This window comes from Balaenoptera borealis, assembly GCF_965194805.1.
Source record: "Balaenoptera borealis genome assembly, chromosome: X".
Classification (NCBI taxonomy): Eukaryota; Metazoa; Chordata; class Mammalia; order Artiodactyla; family Balaenopteridae; genus Balaenoptera; species Balaenoptera borealis.
The window spans coordinates 125,195,116-125,218,138 of NC_138881.1; the positions used below are offsets into that span (position 1 = coordinate 125,195,116).

At 42.3% G+C, this 23,023-nt stretch overlaps 1 protein-coding gene across 4 annotated transcripts in view; it reads left to right on the forward strand.

Annotated features, from left to right (window-relative positions):
• The window catches only part of MTM1 (myotubularin 1), a 98,510-nt gene that overhangs the window by 57,687 nt on the left and 17,800 nt on the right, over nt 1–23,023 (forward strand). For all 4 annotated transcript variants that reach the window (XM_082376119.1, XM_082376120.1, XM_082376121.1 and 1 more), the window contains 4 exons: nt 9,504–9,587; nt 11,901–12,050; nt 16,808–16,996; nt 20,766–20,951. In XM_082376119.1, coding sequence (XP_082232245.1) covers nt 9,504–9,587; nt 11,901–12,050; nt 16,808–16,996; nt 20,766–20,951 — 609 coding nt within the window. The remainder of the gene's footprint in view (nt 1–9,503; nt 9,588–11,900; nt 12,051–16,807; nt 16,997–20,765; nt 20,952–23,023) is intronic.

The following is a 23,023-nucleotide window of genomic DNA, read 5'->3' on the forward strand; positions in this document are numbered from 1 at the left end:
TCTATGCTCTGGCTGCCAGACCGAGGTGTTTGCTGATGGCCACGTGTTTTCTGAGTTTGGCTCCCATTTGTGACTTTTTTGCCATCGTCGTCGTTACCCTGTCCAAAGTGGTCTTACCCTTCCAGGGGAGCTCACATGCCATCACCACTCCTCCAGGCCCATCTGTCCAGAAGTAACCCTGGCATCCCCTGGCGCCCCATGGCACTTTATCTGTACCTCTCATGGCACTTACCGTTCTCCTCTTTACGTGAGCAGTAGTTGCGCTCTCCTCATCTCTTTCCTTCGGAGGATTTCTAACTCCTTAAAGACAGTGGTGGTGTCCTATCTTTTTCTCTACTTAATACCTTGTTCGTAAGTGGGCCCTCAGTAAATGTTTGTTAAGTGAATCTACTAATGGCAGTAGAGTGAATGAATAGGAGCTAGCAGCAACCAAGTGACCAATAAGAATATTCTGCTGTTTAGAAACTAGGGCATTTATGCAGCAAGCATTTATTGGGTTGGCCAAAAAGTTCATCCGGTTTTCTCCAAAAAGCCTTTCCATCTTACGGAAAAAGCTGGACGAACTTTTTGGCCAACCCAATACTTTAAACTTTTCAAAAATGGCTAATGTATGCCCGTGATTGAAAAGTCAGGAAGGGTAAAAGGACTGAATGTTTGTGTCCCCCCCCAAAATCATGTGCTGAAGCTCTAACCCTCAGTGCGATGGTATTTGGAGGTGGGGCCTTTGGGAGGTGATTAGCTTTAGATGTGGTCATGGGGGTGGAGCCCCACGATGGGATTAGTGCCCTTAAAAGAAGAGGAAGGCACCAGAACTCGCACTCTCCACCACATGAGGTACAGCATGAAGGCCGTCTAGGAAGCGGATCTCACCAGAACCAGACCATGCTGGCTCCTTGACCTCAGACTTCTCAGCCTCCAGAACTGTGAGAAATAGTTTATTGTTCTAAGCCACACAGTCTGTGGTATCTTGTTATATTGTAGTAGGCCCAACAGTAAAAATAGTAAAAATAACTCCCTCCCAGCCCCCTTCAGCCATGCCATTCCCCTCCTCACAGGCAACTAGTGATATTTAGGCATATGCAGGCAAGTTGTTATTTATATTCCTTCCTCCTTGGACCCTAATGGAGCATGCTACATATGCTCTTCCATACCTTGCTTTTTAAATTTACCAACACATATTGCCTACCAAATGGGCTTCTTCACTCTGTGAATGACTGCACAATATTCTGTTGACTGTATCATACTTTATTTAATCCTCTGTTGATGGATATTGACATCATTTCCAATCATTTGCTATTACACAAACTACTGCAATGGATAACCTAGCATAAACATCATTTTGTACGTGTTCATGTATGTTGTACGATAAATTCTTAGAAGTGGAATTACTGATATTGCCAAGTTCCCCTTTACGGAAGAGGTACTGGCTTTCACTCCCATGTGCAGTGTGTCAGAGTGCCTGTTTCCAGACATCCTCTCCAACTGTCTTAGTTTCCTATAGCTGCTGTAACAAATTATCACAAACGTAGTGACTTCTAAAAACATGAGTCTGTCATCTTACAGTTCTGGAGTTCAGAAATCCAAAATGGGTCTCACGGGCTAAAATCAGGGTCTCAGCGTGGCTGTGTTCCTTCTGGAGGCTCTTGATTTTAGCCCGTGAGACCCATTTTTCAGCTTTTAGAAGCCACCGCGTTCCTTGGCTCATGGCCTCTCCCTCCGTCTTCAGAGCCTATCTTAAAGTCGGCCGATTAGAAATCTTAATTCCACCTGCAACCTAATTCCTCTTTGCTGTGTAGCATAACATAACACAGGTCCCAGGGATTAGGACATGGACATCTTTGGGGGACCGTTATTCTGCCTACCACACCAATCCAGTATACCTTCTAATTTTTTGATCTTTGCTAATCTAATAGGTGAAAATGTAGATTCCTAGTTTTATTTTGTATTTATCCTATTTGAGTGAAATTGGTTATCTTTTGGTTTGAGCTATTTGTATTTCTGTTTCTTCATTCTCTTTGTCTTCTGCCCATTTTCTTTTGGGATTTTGGTCTTTTTTGTTGTTGTTAGTTGTAGGAACACTTTATGAGTTGTAAATATTTTTCCCATTTATCTTTTGACTTTTCTTATGGTGGCTTTTGCTGTGGAGAATTTTAAAAATACTTATTTGGTAGAATTTATTGATTTTGTGTGTGTGTGTTTGTGCGTGCGTGTGTGTGTGTGTGAGAGAGAGATGGGGGTCCCTAAGCCCACTCCCAAGTTCAGATTCCTTAGGAGAATTCACAGGACTCAACATATAGTCATACTCACAAGTATGATTTAATACAGCAAAGGGATACAGAGCAAAAGCAGCAAAAGGAAAAGGTGCGTGGGGCGATGTCGGGGGGAAACCAGGACACACTTAAATCCTATAGTAACAAGTTGTGACAACCCACGGGAAATGTTACCAACCAGGGGGCTGGTCACGTGGACACCCTCTGCCTAGCACATACCAAACTTCCAGAGTCCCAGAAGGAAGGCAGGGGTTCGACTTAAAGCACGTTGTTGGTATAAACATTTTAGGTGCCGTAAACTTAAACTCTTATCAGTTAAGGAGTGGTGGGCACTCTCCCAAAATCCAGGTTCCCCGATGCCAGCCAGGGGCCAACCATGCCACAGGCCTCTGTAAGGACAGCAGTCTCAGACCTGCTAGGTTAACTCTTTTCTGCACACTTCTCTTTTATAGCTTCTGGGTTTTACATCCCAGGTAGGAAGGTCTTCCCCACTCAGAGTTATAAAAGAATTATCCCATGTTCCTCTAATACTTTAATTTCCTTTTAAACATGTAAATGTTTGAGCAGTTTGGAGTTTATCCGGGGTTGCCTTGTAAGATAAGGATCCAACTCTTTCTCCCCCTTTTATTGCAACATCATTTGAAGACCAATCCACTGGTTTGAAATACCACCTTTACCACACACCAAATTCCTCTCTCTATTTGGTCTTATTTCTGAATGTTTCATTTCACGCATCAGTCACTCTTCATGCACCAGTAACAGTCTTGTGACTATCAAGGCTTTGTAAGATGTAATGTCTGGTAGGGCAAGCCCCTTTTTGTTCCTTCTCTTTTTCATTCCTTTCATCCCTAGTCTTGGTCAGCAGACATTTAGACGATGCCTACATTACAGCCGCGCGCTGGGGCTGGAGCTGATACCACTCCCTGTCCCCAGGGAGCACAGTTTTCCTGGGTGATGTGGACGAACAAATGCATACGATACAGATACAGATACACAGGGTGTCAGGAGAGGGGAAAGTCAGGGGGTTGGTGTCGGGGAGGGCTTCCTAGAGGGGGCCAATCCTGAAAGATGAGCGTGCTGGGACAGTATGTGCAGGTGTCCAGGGGCTGGACACAGGCTGACCCCACATGCGGATTAGAGTCCGGGAGTTGGTGTCCGTGTGAGGGTGGCAGGGAGAGATGGCACTGGAGGGGAAGGCGGGGCCAAAGCTTGCAGAGCCTAATGTGCCTCACCAAGAAGCTTCGTTTATTTATTTGAAGGTGAGGGGAGCCGTTAAAGGGGTTTAGGCAGGAAAGTGACATGATTAGATTTCTGTTTCAAAAAGATTCCTTTGTTGATTGACTGGTTATAGTTATGAGGGGGGATGGGATGATAAAGAGGGAAGAACCCAGCCTGGATAAACAGGTCGATGGTGGGACCAGTGGTCAAGATGGGGAACATAGGAGGGGAGTGAGGCAGAGAGGGCAAGTTCCATTTTGGCTGTGCTGAGTTGCAGGTGTCTGTGGGACAACCAGGTATGGGTATCTGGGGGGCCGGTGGCTACGAAGACCTGGAGTTCTGGCCTGGGGAGAGGTTTATTTGGTAGACTGGCTGTGATCATTGGCATTTTCATCGATGCGACCAAAATTGCCGGGAGAGAGAATTACAGTGAGAATCGGGGTGCAGTGGATGAACCCTGAGAAATGTCAGCCTTAAATGATTATGATTGTGGCCAAGTAGTAAAGAATGTCCTTTTTCTAAAATGCTTTCAAATGACATTTCAAATGTCCTTTTGTAGGTCCTTTCCTGAAAAAATGAATATGTACATTTATATATGAAGGTAAGGGTGACTCAAGAATATTAAAGCCATTTTCTCCAGGGAAAGTGGTAGAAATAGGACTAGGAGAATTCTTTATGCAAACAAAAATAGCAATGGTAATTCATGTGCAAGTTGCTTTTTGACCTATGAGACTTTTGTCAGATTTTTGGATGAAATTACTTTTGATGCAGTTGTATGAATTAACTATGTCAAGTCGTGTGAAAAGAGGCTGAAATCCCTATCTAGCGTGAAGCTGTTACTTAGAATTATAAACTCTGCCAAGTTTCAGCACCTCCTATGGTTCTTCCTTAAAATTTTAGACTTTTTCTCCTAACCTGAATGAAAGAGTTATTTTTCTTAGAGGAAGGGGTCTTGTTTCTTAAGTGTAATCTAAAAGATGAAAATGAGATAATTTTACATTGCTGCTTCCTTCAGTGGTAGATGGAAGCTTTGAAAAAGGCGAATGTCTTCAATTTCAGGAATCAAATTAGAAAAAAATGCTCACTTAGATTCCTGTTCAAACATTCCAAAATTCTATCAGGAAAGAGTTAGTGACCAGTTTCCTGCATTTTTAAGGCTAGGTCTTCAGAGATGTAGTAAATCGTGTCCACTGATGACCATGCCTTTGTGTGGTGGCAGCATCATTTGAAAGCACTATTGCATCTACATAGCTTATCAATTTATTTTCCTCAATACTGTGAAAATTGTTTTCTTCTATAACTGTCTCCCTATTGAATGATCTTTAATTTCTATAAATCTGACTCTCAAACATCCATTTCTGAGACACGACACTTTTGACAAGCCTTTGGGAGAAGAGGCTGTCCACGAGGGGCCGTCGTGAGATCAGGGAATCCTAATTCGGTGACAGACAGTTCTCCCTCCTCAAAGAAGGAAACTCATGAATCACTCATTATTTATAGATTCTACTCAGTAAGAATAAATCCAATCTAGATGTTTAAAGCAAGTCAGTGCATCTTTATATAAGTGCCATTTAAAAATAAGGGCTAATTAAGTGAAAGCTAAAATTTGCTGTCATTTCAGATGTTTGCTCCCACAAGACATAACAGTGATAAATGTAGCTAAGTTAAAAAGACAAGTTACATTCTCTTTGTCAGAGCTGTTTTTATCCCTAGTGTGAAATTGGAGATTTTCATCTCAACTTTGTCCTTTAACATTTTTCAAATGTTACATTGTGCTATTTTTAATCCTGGAAAAAATGCACACGATTGCTTTTTTTTTTTTTTTTTTTCCTCTCAAGTCTCCATGCACTCCATGGAGTAGGAATCTGAATTGGTGAAATGCCCAAATATTCATACAGAGCCAAATAAAGGAAGACCTGCTCACTTGAAGCCAGGGGTGAGCACTTGAGTGTGTCTGTTTCCTGATGTCGGTTTCCCAGCTTTGATGCTGGGCTCCGGTTATGCAAGATGCTCACATTGGGGAGGCTGGGTGAAGGGTGCATGGGCCTTCCCTGTACCTTACTCTGCAACTTCTCGTATATCTATAATTATTGCAAAATCACTTTAAAAAAGTAAAGCAGCCCCCCAAAGCTTGGCCACACAGAACCCTCAGGCAAGATTCCCACGTGTTCTGGAGTATTCCATGGCCCTTGAGGATCAGGGCATCACCCCCTGGAGGTTCTGGTTCAGCGGGGCGAGCTGGGGCACAGGCAGTGCCTGGCACGTTGGGGAAGTGCCCCCCACCCCAGGGTCCCGAGGCAGAGGCGAGGCAGGGCCCAGGCCCCCGGAGAAAGCCAGGAGGGCTTCTGGAAGTGCCCGCTGAACGCTGACCTTCGGCAAACCGTCCTCTGCCCCGAGGCTTTGCTGAGCTGGGACTGAATCCTTCTCAGGTTCTGCACAGGCCGTGAAGCAAAATGGGTGCGGGGACGGGGTCACCGAGGGCACGTCATCACCCACTTGGCGAACCTGACTCCCTGCGTGCCCTCAGGAGGGAGAGTCTCTAGAAGCAGTTCCCTCTGTGGGACTTGTGTTTCCCAACCAGGGTCCCAACGGACCCAGGGGTGTCGTTAGGAACAACTGGAAAACATCAACCCGCGGATCAAGTTCTAAAAGACTCAAAGCCTTAAAAACTGCGAGTCTATAAGAAAATAAAGGACAGCCAAAAACCTCAAGACACGTAACCCGCTAACTTTAGGTTTTAACAATTTCCAGGCAAGAGCTGTAATTAGCCTTGTAACAAGTAACCACTTGTAGGGGATTTTGTACTTTTTAATAATGAGGTACAGATGAATGGGTTCTGTTGTCCTTGCTTTAATGCTTAGTAGTTTTAATTTTTTTGTAATAATCCACCTTTATGTTAGTCTATTGAGAGCTTGTGTTTTAAAAGTCTTGCTTTGTTCTCTTATCTGAATCTTTAAGGGAAATAAGGTAAAAATTGAAATATCTGGGAAGTAAGTCCTGTACATTCAACTTTAGAAACTGTCAGTGTTGGTTCTGGTAGAACGCTTGCTTCAATAGAGCCAAGGAGTTAATGACAACTTAGTGTTTACATTATGTTTTCCTTTAAAAACTAACAAGTAATGCTTTTTTAAAAAAATGTTTTCTTGTAACTGTAAGCTGATTTATTTGGATGATTAAAATATTGGTTTGAGCACCTGGCCTTTTCCACCTTAAGCTCCAGTTCAATGTTAGATGTGTTGGTATGTATTTCATGGCAAGAAATATCTGGCTGTTATTTGATTCATAAACTTGCCTGAAATATTTGAGGTCCAAGTCTGGCTCTTAGCATCAAGAGTCTCCTGGCAGCTCTGTCCGTCATAGAGTTCCCATAGGCGCGTTTCCCGGGTAAAGGATGCCAGTCTTGCACTCGTCCTATGTATCTGGACATCACTCAGTGTCACTGCAGACTGATTTCATGAGAAAGGCCGCCTGGTAGGTCGCTACCTTGAGGACACTATCATTCCCATATTAATGACAATTCTTTTATATGACTTGTTTTCAGACATTAAAGAAATCATGGGGATAATTTTGGTTTGGGCTATAGAACTTTATCTTCTGATGATAACAGTTTTGTATACTTAGATTACACTTACTGGTAATTTTAATGTAAGACGCAAGAGGATAGATATTTGAAGCAAAGAAGGAGTTGCTTTATTAGTGATTGAGAAATAGAAAGTTACATTGAAAATGCTGCTGGCAAGTCAGAGGACACTCTGGGCATTAATACACTTGATGGTTTTTCTGGAGAGAAAGCTTTATCTGGCCTCTGAGTGAACAATTTTATTCTTTCTTCCTAAAAGGCCACCATATTTGCTTGAGTTTCATGGGAAAGATGCAAATAGCTAAAACCCGAAAAATGAACAAAACTCACGTTGAGATCAGGAACTTATTTCAAGAAAGCAGATTCTAGGTTTTCTTCTAAAGTGAGTGACAGTACAGCCTTACGTCATCTACAAGTATGTCACCAGCACAAGGTTCAGCAGTATTGAGTATTTCCCCGGGCCAGGTACTGACCAGGGCAGTATCCCGTGCTCAGATGTCACCAGGAGGGTGCTTGGACATGTTCTGTAGATTCCGTGCTCTTTGCACCAGCAGTCCCTCTGTCTCTGAGTTGAACTTCAGTTAACAGAAATCACTTGTTTTCCCCGGGAGTACTGAATAATTAAGTATTCCTGTGGATTCACTGTCAGCCTAAAGCCTCAATTGCATAGCTAGGTCAACGTCATTGCTAATGTGCGGTCACAGAATACACAGCACTTGGGCCTAGTGCTGCCAGAGTTGAGACCTGCTGAGGGTGCCACATGCTTTGGAAAGTTCAAGAAGACAGTCCGGAGAGCACGATCTTGATCAGTTTTCACCTTAAACCTCTTTGCCACTTAAGTACAGAAAACCGTTGCCGCTAACTGATGCTTTACCAGAAATTCTCTGTAACGTTGGGGTCGGGGGGACACTAGCATTGGAGACCACAGGCTGATAACAGGAAAATGGGTGGAAGGAAGATACTTAGAGGAAAAGTGCCTCCAGAGAAAGCGCTTGAGCAGGGGCTGTATAAGGCTTCCCGTCCTCATTCGGTCAACAAATATGTATTCCACCTACACGGGCCAGACACCGTTCCGGTTACTGCGGATCCAGGGTGGGAAAAAAAGCAAGTGTCTGCCTTCATGGAGCCCATGGTCTAGGAGGGAGGACGGTAGGGGTCCAACAGTAACAAATAAGTAAATATAGGTCAAATGGTCAGAAGTGATGGAAATGAGAAGGAGAATGGGTGGTCCTGTTGTGGGGGAACATGTGTCAGAGAAAGGCTCCCTGATTAAGGTTACATTTGAGCAGAGATGTGAAAGAAGTAAGGGAGGAAACCATGAGGGCAAAGGATTCCAGACAAGTGGAACAGCAGGTGCAAAGGCCCTGAGATTGGTGCGCGCTTGTTGCTTTCCGGGAGCGGCACTGAAAGCCAGCGTGGCTGGAGTGGATTGAGCAAGAGGACGAGCAGAGACGTGGTGGGGGACGTGGCCAGGTGGCAAGTACTTCCACTTTTACCCGAAGTGAGATGGAAAGCCACAGGAGGATTTGGGGCAAGGGAAGGATTTGACCTGACCTAGGTTGTGACACAATTACTCTGACTTTAGCGGTAAAGATGAAAGCAGAGGACCAGTTAGGAGGTGTTATTATAATCCAAGTGGAGGTGGCAGAGCCTTACACCAGGGTGGTAGCAGTGAGGTGACGAGGGTAATGCCAAGGTTTTGGGTTCAGTCAGTGTGGAGGATGGCGCTGTCATCTACTGAAATGGGGAGACTGGGAGGGGCCGGCTGCAGTGGCCAAGTCTGCAGATCACAGTGGGGCTGGAGGGCGATAGATGTTTAGGAGTCGCCAGGGTATGGATGGTATTCAAAGCCATGAAGTTCATCAGTATCATCTTGAGAGTGAGCATAGAGGAGAGATGAGAGGCCTGAGGCCTGTTGTTTCAGAGATCAGGGCATTGATTCCGAATTCACAGAGGACAGTTAATTAAGAATTTTCTTAACGTTCTGTCACTTTCTTAATAGATTAACACACCACTGGTCCCTTTTGAGACAGTTGCACTATTTAATAATCATTGCTGAATTTTCTTTTTCTTTTATATTTTAGTGTCTTTTACCCGTCGATTGTTAATACTGCTTAAAACTGATAGGCATTTTTGGGTCTGGAAATCTGAGTTCTGTGCAACAGCATTAAAAAAAAACACCAAAAGAGATGTTTGTAGCCATAGAAAATTGCGGTCTCAAAAATATACAATTGTTAATCAAGATAGAAGGTAGTGTAAGTCTAGTCTAAATTTTTCACTGTTATTTCTTGCTTAGAAGTCTCAGTTGGGGTTGTGATTTCATGGTAGGCAAATCTGGCAAAAAAAAAAAATCAAAGGATGTAGTATTAATAGAGTATTAGTTCCTTTACACTGAACTTGAAATTCTTTCTTTTTTTTTTTTTTGCCTTTTCTAGCCAATATTTGCATTTTTAAATGAAGAAAAGTTTGACGTGGATGGATGGATGGTTTATAATCCAGTTGAAGAATACAGAAGGCAGGTAAGTCAGTAGATACTGTAGATGTGGGGAATCTCAAACCTGCCTGGTGACGATATGCCATCAGTCATGCTCTTTGAGTATCAGTAACACCCTTGCTAAATAAATTTTTCCTGGCAGTGATATAATCTGGCTCATTATGTCTGTCTAGTACTGTGGAACCTACGGGCTCATCCCAGGGCCATGTTCAAGCTGCACTGAAGGCTGCATAGCTAAGTTCTCTTTCCTTCCGCTACGCGAAGAACGTCCGTTATATGTTGTCCGTGAAATGAATCAAATACTCAGAGTCTAGAAAAGCCAGACTTCTGTACCTTACTACTCAGGAGTTGATGTCATGATGTATGTATGTATTTGGGAGCTTAACTATTACTGGCAGTTAGATTTCTGTTATATTCATTTCAGTTTAAAGATTCAAATGAATTAGAACTGTTTTCCTGTAATGACTTTTCCAAGAATGCTTTGATGAATGTGTATGAGAATTGCCTTTACTGCCCTCTTAGTAAACTTCACCCACATGCATGTTTATTTGCAATAATAAAGCGGGAGGCTTCGTGTATTGTTGCTGTTCGCGGCAAAGGTCTCTCTGCATTTTAAAGAAGATTCCCATGCCTGTTACGGAACAAGAGCTACACTTTGACCTCTGCTGTAACCAAATCATAGGACAGTTAGGAGTTTTGTGATGAGGCTTTTCATAATTCTCCTTCTACAAAGCTCATAAAGTAATTGGGAAGTTTTGTTGAATGAGGTTTGAGAATCAAATCAAGCCCAGTGAATGTAAAGTAAAATCGTAGAACCCTAGACTTGAGAAGAACCTTCTAGCCACCACTTCCACTACCGGGCACCTGGGTTGACTTCCCGGTTTAGTCTTTTTTTTTTTTTTTAATTAATTTTTATTGGAGTATAGTTATTTTACAATGTTGTGTTAGTTTCTGCTGTACAGCAAAGTAAATCAGCTATAGCACAGGGAACTCTACTCAGTGCTCTGTGGTGACCCGTTTAGTCTTGATCAGTGGTTTGCCTCTGTTCATAAGAAGATTCGATGCTCAGGGATGTGGGTGTGGGAATTTATCTCTAGAGCACATGTGTGCGGTAGTATGTCCTGTTGCTTCCAGAAATCAGCTTTAGTTTGTTGAGTTGTCGAAGGCTGTGTGTACCTCTCATTTTAATAACCTCTATTCTAGGTCAGTTGTGGAGGCAGAAGAAGGACCATTAAAACATCTTGCATGTTTTGGAGACCTCTGTAGCGTTACGTATTAAAATATTTGCACCTTAGTTTTTGAGTGTTATTGACAATATTAAGACTTACTTTTTAGGGCTTCTAGCTTCAAACAAAACAGTTCCTGTTTTTAAGCTTGTATGCATATACGAACTCTTGAAGGTATTTAGTTCTAGAATGCCATTATATTCCATCTTTTTTTCTTATACCTTTCTGATGGGACTTGTAACTCTCTAATTGGACTCGACATCAGACTCATCTGTCTGGTCCGAGCTCTATAGGGCCAGACCTAAAGACGAGGTACAATTTGCGTCCCCAGAGCAAGCACCCACACGGCTCACTTTTGTGTGTGTACTTGTGTGTTTGTGAGCGTGGGGAGAGAGTTATTCCACCACCTCTGGACCTTGTCCACAGTACCTACAATTTTGTGGGTGGGCGATAGGATGGGAGGTGTCTTCCGTGTCACACTAGCAGTCTGCTTAGAATGCAGATGAGTGTATTTCTCACACAGCCCATAGAGCAGTCACCCATCCCAAACCACTTGATTGAAGAAACTCTTAGGGGGTGGGGAAATGAGCCTCCCCAGAGGGGTTTTCCTTACTTCCCTTCTGTGAATTTCTTCACAAGCTTAGCCTCTTTCTACTTTGGAGCAGGTTGAAGCATTCCCTCTGTTTTGAGTGAGGAGTGGAAGTTGCCTGATTTCTTTTTTACCCTCAATCAGACACAGATGAAGATTACACAGTGTACTTTTCTTTAGGGCGTGGGGTGGTTTGCACAGGTCGGGGAGGAGCTTGGGTTTCTCTTTATTGTACAAGTAGTAGAGAAAAGTTTGACATGAAATCAAGGAAGATCTCAAGTTCAAGAGAATTTGTATTTACCAACGATAGTTTAGAATTCTGGAACCCGCCAGTGTTTTGTCTTGTGTTCTTACATTGTCTGGATTATCGATCTGGCTCCCTTACTATAAATCAGTACACCGTTACTACCCTGCTGTCAGAGGCACGTGCACATTCTGCTCAAAAGAAGAAAGGAGACCCATCCAAGGCCAGATCCAGAGATGAAATCATCAGTGCTGACGTGGACTTCCTTTTTTCCTGCAGGGCTTGCCCAATCACCATTGGAGAATCACTTTTATTAATAAGTGCTATGAACTGTGCGACACTTACCCGGCTCTCTTGGTGGTTCCATATCGTGCCTCAGATGATGATCTCAGGAGAGTTGCAACTTTTAGATCCCGAAATCGAATTCCAGTGAGTACTGCAATTAATATTTTCTGTAAGGAGTGCCTTTTCTTCCATGAGAACAGTAGTCAAGTAATTCAGAGAAACACTCTTTTGGAATTTCAGTCACACAAATAATTATGAAGTGTCCTCTGAGTGCAAAGCAGCAGGCCTAATGGGAAAGAAGTAAGACGTCACCTACCTTCCAGGAGCTCGCAATCAAGGACAGAGAATGAACTCAAGTAATTCTTATACAGGAGAGGGTACAGGTAACGCCAGGTGGAAAGGAAGAAGGAAGGACAAGGTCTCTGTGGCTTGTGTCTCTGTAGCACAATAAGTGACAGGCGTTAGGCTCTGGGTAATGTCGGTTGAGTTATGCTGGAAACCATGCACTAGCCTATGTTATGGAGCCTATGAGTATAGGCTTTTACGTACCACCTTTATTAGGATTCGTCTCTCCTCATCACGTTTGTAAGCTGCCTTCATACCATTAGCAACCTGGGGTCAGGTGCAGACTATCCCAAACTATATTTATGGTATCACTGGACCTAGTTCATAAATTAGTCTTTGGTTCTTAAATATTTATGTACGAGTCACCCTGTCTACTCTGTGCCCATAAATCTTGTTGGCTAAAAATTTAGAGAATTTTTCCCCTCTGTTAATTTCCAGGGCATGTCATAATAAGTACATTGTCTTATTTTGTTTTGGTTTGATTTTGAAAAACAAGGGTTGAAAAATTAAGATTTAATGTCACGTTGCCTTTAACTTCCAAGTCTAGACATTTTTGTCCCTAAAAGGATATTTGTGTGAAACTTTTGTTATGCTATCAACGTAATATGAATTGTAACTTTTTTAATGCACTTGCTTCGCTAAGCACGAGCGTCCGTTGATATCTTCAGGATGTATATTATACTTGAAAGTATGTTCTTTAGCTCATTTTGCTAGAACACTGTGCTAATGAAGCTAGAATTACCATTTCGCTCCTCTTGTGCTCAACCCCTGCCCTGGCTAGCTGTCTTGCTAATCCATGCCTCACCCACAGGAGAACTGGGCTAGGATAGTGTGAATTGATTTTGTTCACTCCTTCATTCAATTAATATTTATTGAACATCTACTGTGTGTGCGTGCGTGTGTGTGTGTGTGTGTGTGTGTGTGAATTTCACGGGATCAGGGGTAGGAGAGGAAATGAAACAACTGAACCCAGTCCACTGTGCTCAGGCTGCCATCTTGTTCCAGTGGTTGCCCCGGTTCTGAGTGAATGGGAGCCCACCGTACAGCAAATAGAATGCTTAGCCTTTTACTTAGCCATTTTATTGATCCTTCTTACTTTGTGATGGCCACCAATTTGCATTTATTTTTCCTAAAAAAAACTAAGGTTGGGCTTCCCTGGTGGCGCAGTGGTTAAGAATCTGCCTGCCAATGCAGGGGACACGGGTTCGAGCCCTGGTCTGGGAGGATCCCACGTGCCGCCGAGCAACTAAGCCCGTGAGCCACAACTAGTGAGCCTGCGCTCTAGAGCCTGTGCTCCGCAACAAGAGAAGCCACGACAATGAGAAGCCCGCGCACCGTGATGAAGAGTAGCCCCTGCTCGCCGCAACTAGAGAAAGCCCGCGCACAGAAACGAAGACCCAACACAGCCAAAAATAAATAAATAATAAATAAATTAAAAAAAAAAAAACTAAGGTTAAGCTGTCCATCACCTCTCTATCTTTATAGATTACCATGCTTAATAATATCTAGTAATAGATAATGTACTCTTTCTGATATACCTTCTAACCACCTGACTCTTGACTATAACCCAGGAAATATATTTGCTTTTGATATGAAATCATTAATATTTGATATTCAGTTCTTTTTTTAAAAAAAAAAGCCATGTAAAGATATAAAAAGCATTGATGAGAAAGCAGTCTTGTTATGTTGTCCATAAATAAGATGCAGAGTATTATAAAATATCACTGAATAACAAAATAATCCACATGCATTAGTGTTCCCATTAATGGATACATACTCCTTTGTTCTCAAACAGGTTGGTCTTAATGTTATCGAATTCTTTAACATATAAGTAATACATATTTATTTTAGACATTTACAAAAATACTGGTAAGCCTAAGGGAGACTGCCACCTAGTGAGATCCACAGTTACGTGCTTCCAGACTTCCTTCTATGCATACATATTTTTATTTGAAAAAAAGGAAATTATTCTGTGGTTTATGTCTCAATCTGCTTTTTCTACACCGATGACTCTCTGTTCATGTGCCAGTGTGTAGATGTACTGTGTAGATTGACAGAAAACTGTCAATCAGTTTTCTATTCCTATTATAAACAGTGCTGTGATAAACATCTTTTGGTGGCTAAATATTTGTGTACATCCTTAATTATTTATGGCTTCTACATATTAACTTCAAAAAGAATAGCCTAATATAGTAGCACATACTTTAAAAGCACTCACAGTAGTTGATGTTGTGAAATTTGCATTACTTGTACCTGGTCAGCTATATAGCAAGCATCCTTTTTATAAAGGTAGTTGAGCTCCCAAAAGAAAAAGCAGGTAAGAGGTGAAACAACTCGTAAGAATAGCATTTCTTAACATGGCCTGGTGATTCCAGTCTTAAATCTCCCAAGCAGAGAGAAGAAGGGCAGAAGAATGGAGGGCACGGGGGGAACAGGGCAGTTTCTTGCATATGACCTGATTTAAATTTAAAACTTGATGAGGGTCTTTATCAAATAATAACTGTCTTGTATGTGCAGCAATTTGCTCTTTTAAAAGTGATCTCATATCGGGAATTCCCTGGTGGTCAAGTGGTTATGACTCCACACTTTCACTGCCGAGGGCCCAGGTTCCAGCCCTATGTTGGGGAACTAAGATCCCACAAGCTGCCCAGCGCGGCCCCCCAAAAAAAGAGTGGGGACTTCCCTGGTGGCACAGTGGTTAAGAATCTGCCTGCCAATGCAGGGGACACGGGTTCGATCCCTGGTCTGGGAAGATCCCACATGCCGTGGAGCAACTAAGCCTGTGCGCCACAACTACTGAGCCAGCGCTCTAGAGCCTGCAAGCCACAACTACTGAGCCCGAGTGCCACAACTGCTGAAGCCCGCACGCCACAACTACTGAAGCCCACATGCCCAGAGCCCGTGCTCCACAACAAGAGAAACCACTGCAGTGAGAAGCCTGTGCACCGCAAAGAAGAGTAGCCCCCGCTCGCCACAACTAGAGAAAGCCCACGCGCAGCAACGAAGACCCAACGCAGCCAAAAATAAATAAATAAATAAAAATTAAAAAAAAAGAATGATCTTGTATCAAATCAACATGTTGTAGACCTTAAATTTACATAGTGTTATAGGTCAAGTATATGTCAATAAACCTGAAAAAAATTAAATTAAAAATACATAGATACTTAAAAGCGATCTCACGTCTTTTCCCCCTTGGAGGCAAAGCCATAGGAGGTGGGCAGGGCAGGTCTCACCTCCACGTTGTAGATTAGAAAATGGAGGTTGAGGGAGGCCAGTGCTTGTGCCCAGGCCTCCCAGGCCTGAGCCTTTGGACTCTTAGTTGGGGGCCACAGTGGTATTTTGACTGGGCCCTGGCAGGCACAGAGACTCAATTGAATGAGTATTCATTCGTATTATCATATAATCTTTTCTCACTAACGTGTTGTCATTATTATACACAGTGATTTTTATGAACATCAGTGCTCGTCATTTGCCATAGTGGGGAGGTGACTTCAGAGACCACAGCGTACTTGGCCTTGTATTAAGTGAGCTCGAACACTTGTGCTTCTGGGGTTCTTGTGTCTGCTTTTCATGGGTTTTCGTACCCTGTGCTGGGTACACGTGTTCTCCATTCATCCGCCCAGCAGCGTCATGCCGTCACGTGGCTCCGCACTTGATGAAAGAGGGAAAGGACGCTACAGAGGCTGTGAACTCAGTGCCCAGGTCAGAGCCACCTCAGAGGTGCGCCTGCCCCGGAGCACATGCTGTCACCCACCACACTTACCTTCCCCCTTCTGCTTATTTTATTTTATTTTTCTCTTCTAACAGCTGTATTGAGATAGAATTCATCTATGAAGCAATTCATTCATTGAAAGTGGACAGTTCTGTAGCTTTTGCTCTATTACATTTTTAGCTTCCTTTTACAGGTCTTGTTTCTCAGGTGCTATGAACTGAGAGACCAGGTAGCAAGTGTGCTGGGCTTGTGTGTAAAATTGGAGAAGGCTGATTCTGAGTAAAGGCTCAGAGCTCTCCCAGGAGGCGGGTGTCCAAGCTTCATTGTGGAGACTCTGGCAGCTCTTTGGCTGTCCTGAGATCCTGTTTGCTTCCTTTGGGTTTTCAAGCCCCTGTGTTAGATTCTAGAATTGAGACTGTTGGGAAAATGACCTGCAGATGTGAGGTACCGGGGTGGTTTTCTTTACCTCTCACCTTTTGCTAAAGCTGTTTCTGGGTGATGACAAATCCAGTGCAAGCTACAGGACTGAAATAAAATATCTGAAGCTTTCTGTTTCCTTTAAGTGATATAACTATTTTTAGGTAAGCATTTAATGTTTTTAGATGTGGTGCGAATTAAGAAAAGACCAGTAAAGCAATTGGTTATTCTCATTGGCTCTGAATAGTCATCATCGTTAAATGTGTGTTTCTGGGCACACATGGAAATGGCAGGTGAACAAGCATCCCGTTTCAGCAAAATGAGATTCACTTCATCATGATTGTTAGTGCTCTCTTTTTTTTATAGTTTTGATTGTTTTGACATTTGGTTCTTTCTCGATAGCTTAAAATTTCTGAACCAACCGTAGGTGCTGTCATGGATTCATCCAGAAAACAAGACGGTCATCGTGCGTTGTAGTCAGCCTCTTGTTGGTATGAGTGGTAAACGAAATAAAGATGATGAGAAATATCTCGACGTCATCAGGGAGACGAATAGACAAATTAACAAACTCACAATCTATGATGCTAGACCCAATGTAAATGCAGTGGCCAACAAGGTAAGTATATTTAATGACATGGTAGAAACTTGCCTTACATACAGTGTGCAGTGTTCTACATGAAGGTTGTTGCCATGGCGTATCAACATGCGGGTTTAAATTAAACTTCGCTTAAAGAGGAAAACGAGTTCACTGAACGTAGAAAGTAGTTTTAATCACAAAACATATCTTAAAAGTTGAATACATTAAAACCAAATGAAAATAAGCTTTAGGTAAACTAGAAGTCTAGAGCTGTAGTGAATTTGGGAAAGAGTTAGAATCTCTTTGGAGCCCTTTAGGCTGTTGACAGTCATTCTCAGTGTATACACTAGTGAGGCATCTGTGAGGATTGTGGGAAGCTGTAATTGTTAAAATCCTAAATTTGTAGCTTTATCTAAGCATTCTCTTCACTATACTCAGAAATGTGTGTTCTCATTTATATGAGACAATCCAAGAAATGAGTAGATCCATGTATGTGAATTTTACAGTTACACACATAATGGTAATATTTTCAAAGAAATCTGTCTCAAGGGTCTTCTTGGCCTTCTTAAGTAGAGTATGCAGACTGCCCTAAAGTTGAATGACAAGGCAGTGTTGCCTGCAGGACCCCTCAGCAGATGCTCAAGGTGGAAGGCTGTTTGCCCCTGCACTACAGGGCCCAAGATTCAGAAATACCTTTGACATTCAGTTTCACCTTTTTGTTTTGTTTTTTTTTTTCCTTTCCTTCTCCCATTGCCAGCTGTCACTTATAAGTATTCACAGTGGGCCTGCCCCATTCCACCTTTCAGATGTATGGCTTCTTGTCAGATGTAGGCTTAAATTTCATCATCTTGAATATTTTGCTTATCCCAAGGTCATTTATCTGGCATCTTCAATTATTCAGAGCACAAGACAAGAACCTGAAAGCAAAACAAGTCCTCAAACAGCTCAGATAGATGCAGTAGCTTCCTAAATGGACCCTGTGATGTCTGTCTACACAGGCGCATGTGTGGGGCTCCACTCATAATTATTTGCACACAGATTGTGCACCTTACACATTTACTTTTGGACCCGGTATTTGTTACTGCAGTTGGTTTTGTTTTACATAACAAAACTGATATTGAAATTATTTGTAAAGCCATCAGGTAGCGAAATCGATCAATAGGTTAGGAAATATAAGACAACATTTAGGAAATTAAGTCTAAATATGAATATCTTGTTGTATTATCCTTACCTTTATATTTCTGTTCCTGCTATCCTTCAGGTATAATTCAGAGTTGAATACATGTATAAAATGAAGTATTTCCATGTATACATTTAGCCTGAAACAGATATCATATAACATTACAATGGGGTATTTAGAAAGAATATTTTAAAATATATAAAATGAATAACTTTATTGTATTAACTCTAAAGCTCATTGTTGTAGCAGTAGAATTCTTGAATGCCTTTTTAACACTCAGGAAATACGGCTGTGTTTCTAGTCCATTTAGGAATGAAGGGAAGGAAAAAATTAAGGAAAAAAACCTAGGCTTGAAAGATCTGTGCATCATTCTCTAAAAAAACACACTCAGGTTCCCCTCCTCCCTCGGCTGTGTCTTCCTAGTCATCTGTATCCATAGCAACAGGCTGTGTACGTGGTTGTACTAGGTAACGTGGGTTGTTCTTTTTTGTTGAAGAGAACTGAAAAGAAAACTTCAAAACTAATCAGAGATGTGGAATTTGAACTTTTGGGAACTCAGTCTATGCTTGACTAATTGATTTTTACCCTTCTGAATTCTCTCCTCTTTGGACCTAATTGTTCTGCCCTTGTGGATATTTAGAAATTTACAACCTCATAATGTAACAAGCAACATTGCACCATTTTAAATGAAACAAAAAAACAAACAAAGGAAACCTAGAGGCAGATAAGATCCAGCAGCCTGTGATGAATTAAAGTGGGACTGTGTCAATGTCTGTTTTTGGCAGAAACTTTGGCAATGAATTATTACTTTTTCCTCCTATCATCTTCAGTGATCTATGAAAGAAACTCCAGAGTTAGGAATGTCTTTGAAAATCACTAACTGTTTACAAACCACATGTACAGAGAAACGGGTCATGTGTCCGTGGGAGGGTAACGTGTGTCGTCGTTGTGTGAGAGGCTTGCAGATCCAGTTCGCAACAGTGACTGCCAGGCGGATAGGTGCACCTCTGTTGTGACCTCTGATGGCAGCTGCAAGGTGTTATTCCCTGAGGTAGGGGTAACCAAGGAGAGGGGAATATGACCCATTTGTACATGGATTCATTAGCTGATAACTATTTAAAAACAACAAAGTGAACGTTTATTGTCTACTTACTACTGATGCCATTTGCAGCAAGCTTTAAAAACACATTTCTGTCTAAATAAAATAAAATTTCTTACCTAGAGTCTGTGGAGATCAAGGCTTCTGGCTTGTACATAGGTCTCCAGGTTTGAAGTTCAAGTGGTAGCCTTACTTCTATTGCAGGAAACCTTCTCTGTGACTAACCCCAGAAAAAAACCATAGGATGTGTTGGCCCTTATGTCCCGAGCTACAAGTTTATATTCCTTCTATTGTAAATGAAAAGAGAAGAGGTATTCCGTGGCAATGGCAGGCATGTCGCTTGTCTGTCCGTCCCCTGCAGGCACTGCCAAGATAGTACAACTTGGCTTTGACTATTTACTTACCTTTACTGGTGAGTTTACATATTCATATGTTTTTATGATGTTAATTAGCATCCTTCCATTTCAGCTTGCTTTCTTCGCAGGTCCCTGAATAATTCAACTTTTTCTTAAAAGGCCAGAGGCCACGTGTTCCATGGCATTTTAAAGCATTAAGCAGAATGCAGCCAGGTTCCTAAACAAAGCTGGAGCGTTTCTTTTTGTCTTCGTGGAAAACGTGCATCTTCACGACCCTGTGAAAGGGAAGTGACGTCCACCCTAGCGGGTGGATGCTGGTAGGCGCCGCGGCAGGTGGTAGCCATCTCGTCCCCGCTTGAAACCTTTTGTCCCTCGAGGGCCCACCACGTGCAGCGCTGTCCCTGGCTGTGAAGTCAGATGACTTAAATTCTGCTGCTTACCTCTGACTTTGGGGGTAGTTAAATAGCATCTCTTCTCATTTTCAAAATGGAGATAGTAATACCTGTCTTGCAGCATTGCTGTAAGAGTTAGATAAAATTATGTAAAGCAAGAATCACAGTATCTGGGATGTCAGAGGGGCTCATTAAATGGTGGCTGGTGTTAGCTGTTATAGAGCCTGGCTCCTTTTAATCTAATGAGACCTAGGTAGTAGTATCCCCTGTTCTACAGGAGACAACATTGAGGCGCAGAGAGGTTAAGTGCATTGCCCCAGATCACACAGCAAAGAGGGGCTGAAACTGAGCTGTCGACCTGGGTCTGTCTGTCTCCAAAGCCAGTCGTTCTCCTCTAGCCCATCCAGTCCCGTGGGAGCCTGCCCCTGAAGAGCACTGTTCAAATCCGATGGAAGACAGCGACCATTCACACCCTGCTCTTGCCTTTCCAGATCCGGAAGAAGAGCTAGTTATTATAGAACATTTTGAAAATGACTTTTTCTCGCAAATACAGATCCTCAGGAAATTGCCAGCTCGCCATCTTTTTTCCCTAGCTCAAAGTGTGACTGATGTTGTTGAGGCCTAGTGTCAGATAGGAAGTCAGGTCACATCAATGATTGTATCTAAGTTGCAAGTTTTTAGGTTGAGATTTGGAGGACCAATAACCTTTGAAATATTTGTGTAAGTTACTGAAGAAATAGAAAACCCAACTTACTGTTTTGTGTATCTTATTGTTTCTTAGGCAACAGGAGGAGGATACGAAAGTGATGATGCATATCATAACGCCGAACTTTTCTTCTTAGACATTCATAACATTCATGTCATGCGAGAATCTTTGAAAAAAGTCAAAGACATTGTTTATCCTAATGTGGAAGAATCTCACTGGTTGTCCAGTTTAGAATCTACTCACTGGTTGGAACATATCAAGGCAAGTATATTTTTTTGAAAAAAGATACACATATATAAAAAAGAAAGTAATGGTTTAGTGGATCAGGAAATTTTTTTGATTCCTTAAATTAAAAACAAAACTGAACAGTGAGAGAGAGAATATTTGTTGTATATGGCTCTACATTTGACAATTTTGTGTTTCTTTATAATTTGCTTACTTAAATTAAAGATTTCACAATATTATCTCCAGAATATTTTTTAGAGTTTGTAGAGATGTCACTTTCCAACTCGTCAATAGCAAGTAGTTGAGCTTTTCACCCAGGTTTATTTAGGAGTAGATAATTTATTATTGAACCATTACTGGGTATGACCCTCAAGAACCTAGAGCAATTGTTTTTATTGAAACTTATCTCAAATTGACTTTGTTTAAAGAATGAGTTTTGTGTTTTTATTATATTCAATCCTTCATCTTGATAGAGGCATCAAAAACCTCCATTCTTTTAAAAGTACTTGAAGTTGGGACTTCCCTGGTGGCACAGTGGTTAAGAATCTGCCTGCCAGTGCAGGGGACACAGGTTCGATCCCTGGCCCGGGAAGATCCCACATGCCGCGGAGCAACTAAGCCCGTGCGCCACAACTACTGAGCCTGCACTCTAGCGCCCGCGAGCCGCAACTACTGAGCCCACGAGCCACAACTACTGAAGCCTGCACGCCCAGAGCCCATGCTCCACAACAAGAGAAGCCACCGCAATGAGAAGCCCACGCACCACAACGAAGAGTAGCCCCCGCTCGCTGCAACTAGAGAAAGCCCGTGCGCAGCAACAAAGACCCAATGCAGCCAAAAATAAATAGATAAAATAAATAATAATTAAAAAAAAAAAGTACTTGAAGTTATGTGAGGGAACTAACAATTTTAGAAGTCACCATTTAGTTCTATAAACAAACAAAAAGCCAACCTTAAATAGGTGAATTATTAAGATAGAGTGTTTTCTAGTCAAAATTTATTTTCCAACTTGATAGGAGTTATAATTTTAGTTAGTCTCTTGAACTTTCGGGGTTTTTTTCATAATTTATCATCCTCAAAACTGAATTGCAAAAAATCTAATTGTGACAACTAAATGTAATATGGTATCCTGGGTAGGATTCTGGACTAGAATAAGAGAACATTAGGTAAAAACTAAGGAAATATGAATAAAGCATGGCCTTCATTAAAATTAAGTTTATTAATAATTTAATAATATATCTATATTGGTTCATAGTTGTGACAGATGTACCATACTATTTTAAGATGTCAATAATAGGGGAAATTGGGTCGAGTATATGGGAACCTTCTGTAGTACCTTTATAACTTTTCTGTAGATTTTGAGAATGGCTCTTCAAGGGCTTTTATAGACAAAGCAAAAAGATACAGTTTAGGTGGGTTTAAATTTTTTTTTTAATTTAATTAATTAATTTATTTATTTATGGCTGTGTTGGGTCTCCGTTTCTGTGCGAGGGCTTTCTCTAGTTGCGGCAAGCGGGGGCCACTCTTCATCGTGGTGCGCGGGCCTCTCATTATCGCGGCCTCTCTTGTTGCGGAGTACAGGCTCCAGACGCGCAGGCTCAGTAGTTGTGGCTCACGGGCCCAGTCGCTCCGCGGCATGTGGGATCTTCCTGGACCAGGGCTCGAACCCGTGTCCCCTGCATTGGCAGGCAGATTCTCAACCACTGTGCCACCAGGGAAGCCCTAAATTTTTTTTTTTAATTAATTTATTTTTTGGCTGCGCTGGGTCTTCGTTGCTGCGCGCGGGCTTTCTCTAGTTGCGGCGAGCGGGGGCTGCTCTTCGTTGCGGTGTGTGGGCTTCTCATTGCGGTGGCTTCTCTTGTTGCGGAGCACAGGCTGTAGAGCTCACAGGCTTCACTAGTTGCAGCGTGTGGGCTCAGTAGTTGTGGCTCGAGGGCTCTAGAGCGCAGGCTCAGTAGTTGTGGCTTCACTAGTTGCAGCGTGTGGGCTCAGTAGTTGTGGCTCGAGGGCTCTAGAGCACAGGCTCAGTAGTTGTGGCTCACAGGCTTAGTTGCTCCGTGGCATGTGGGATTTTCCCAGACCAGGGCTCAAACCCGTGTCCCCTGCAT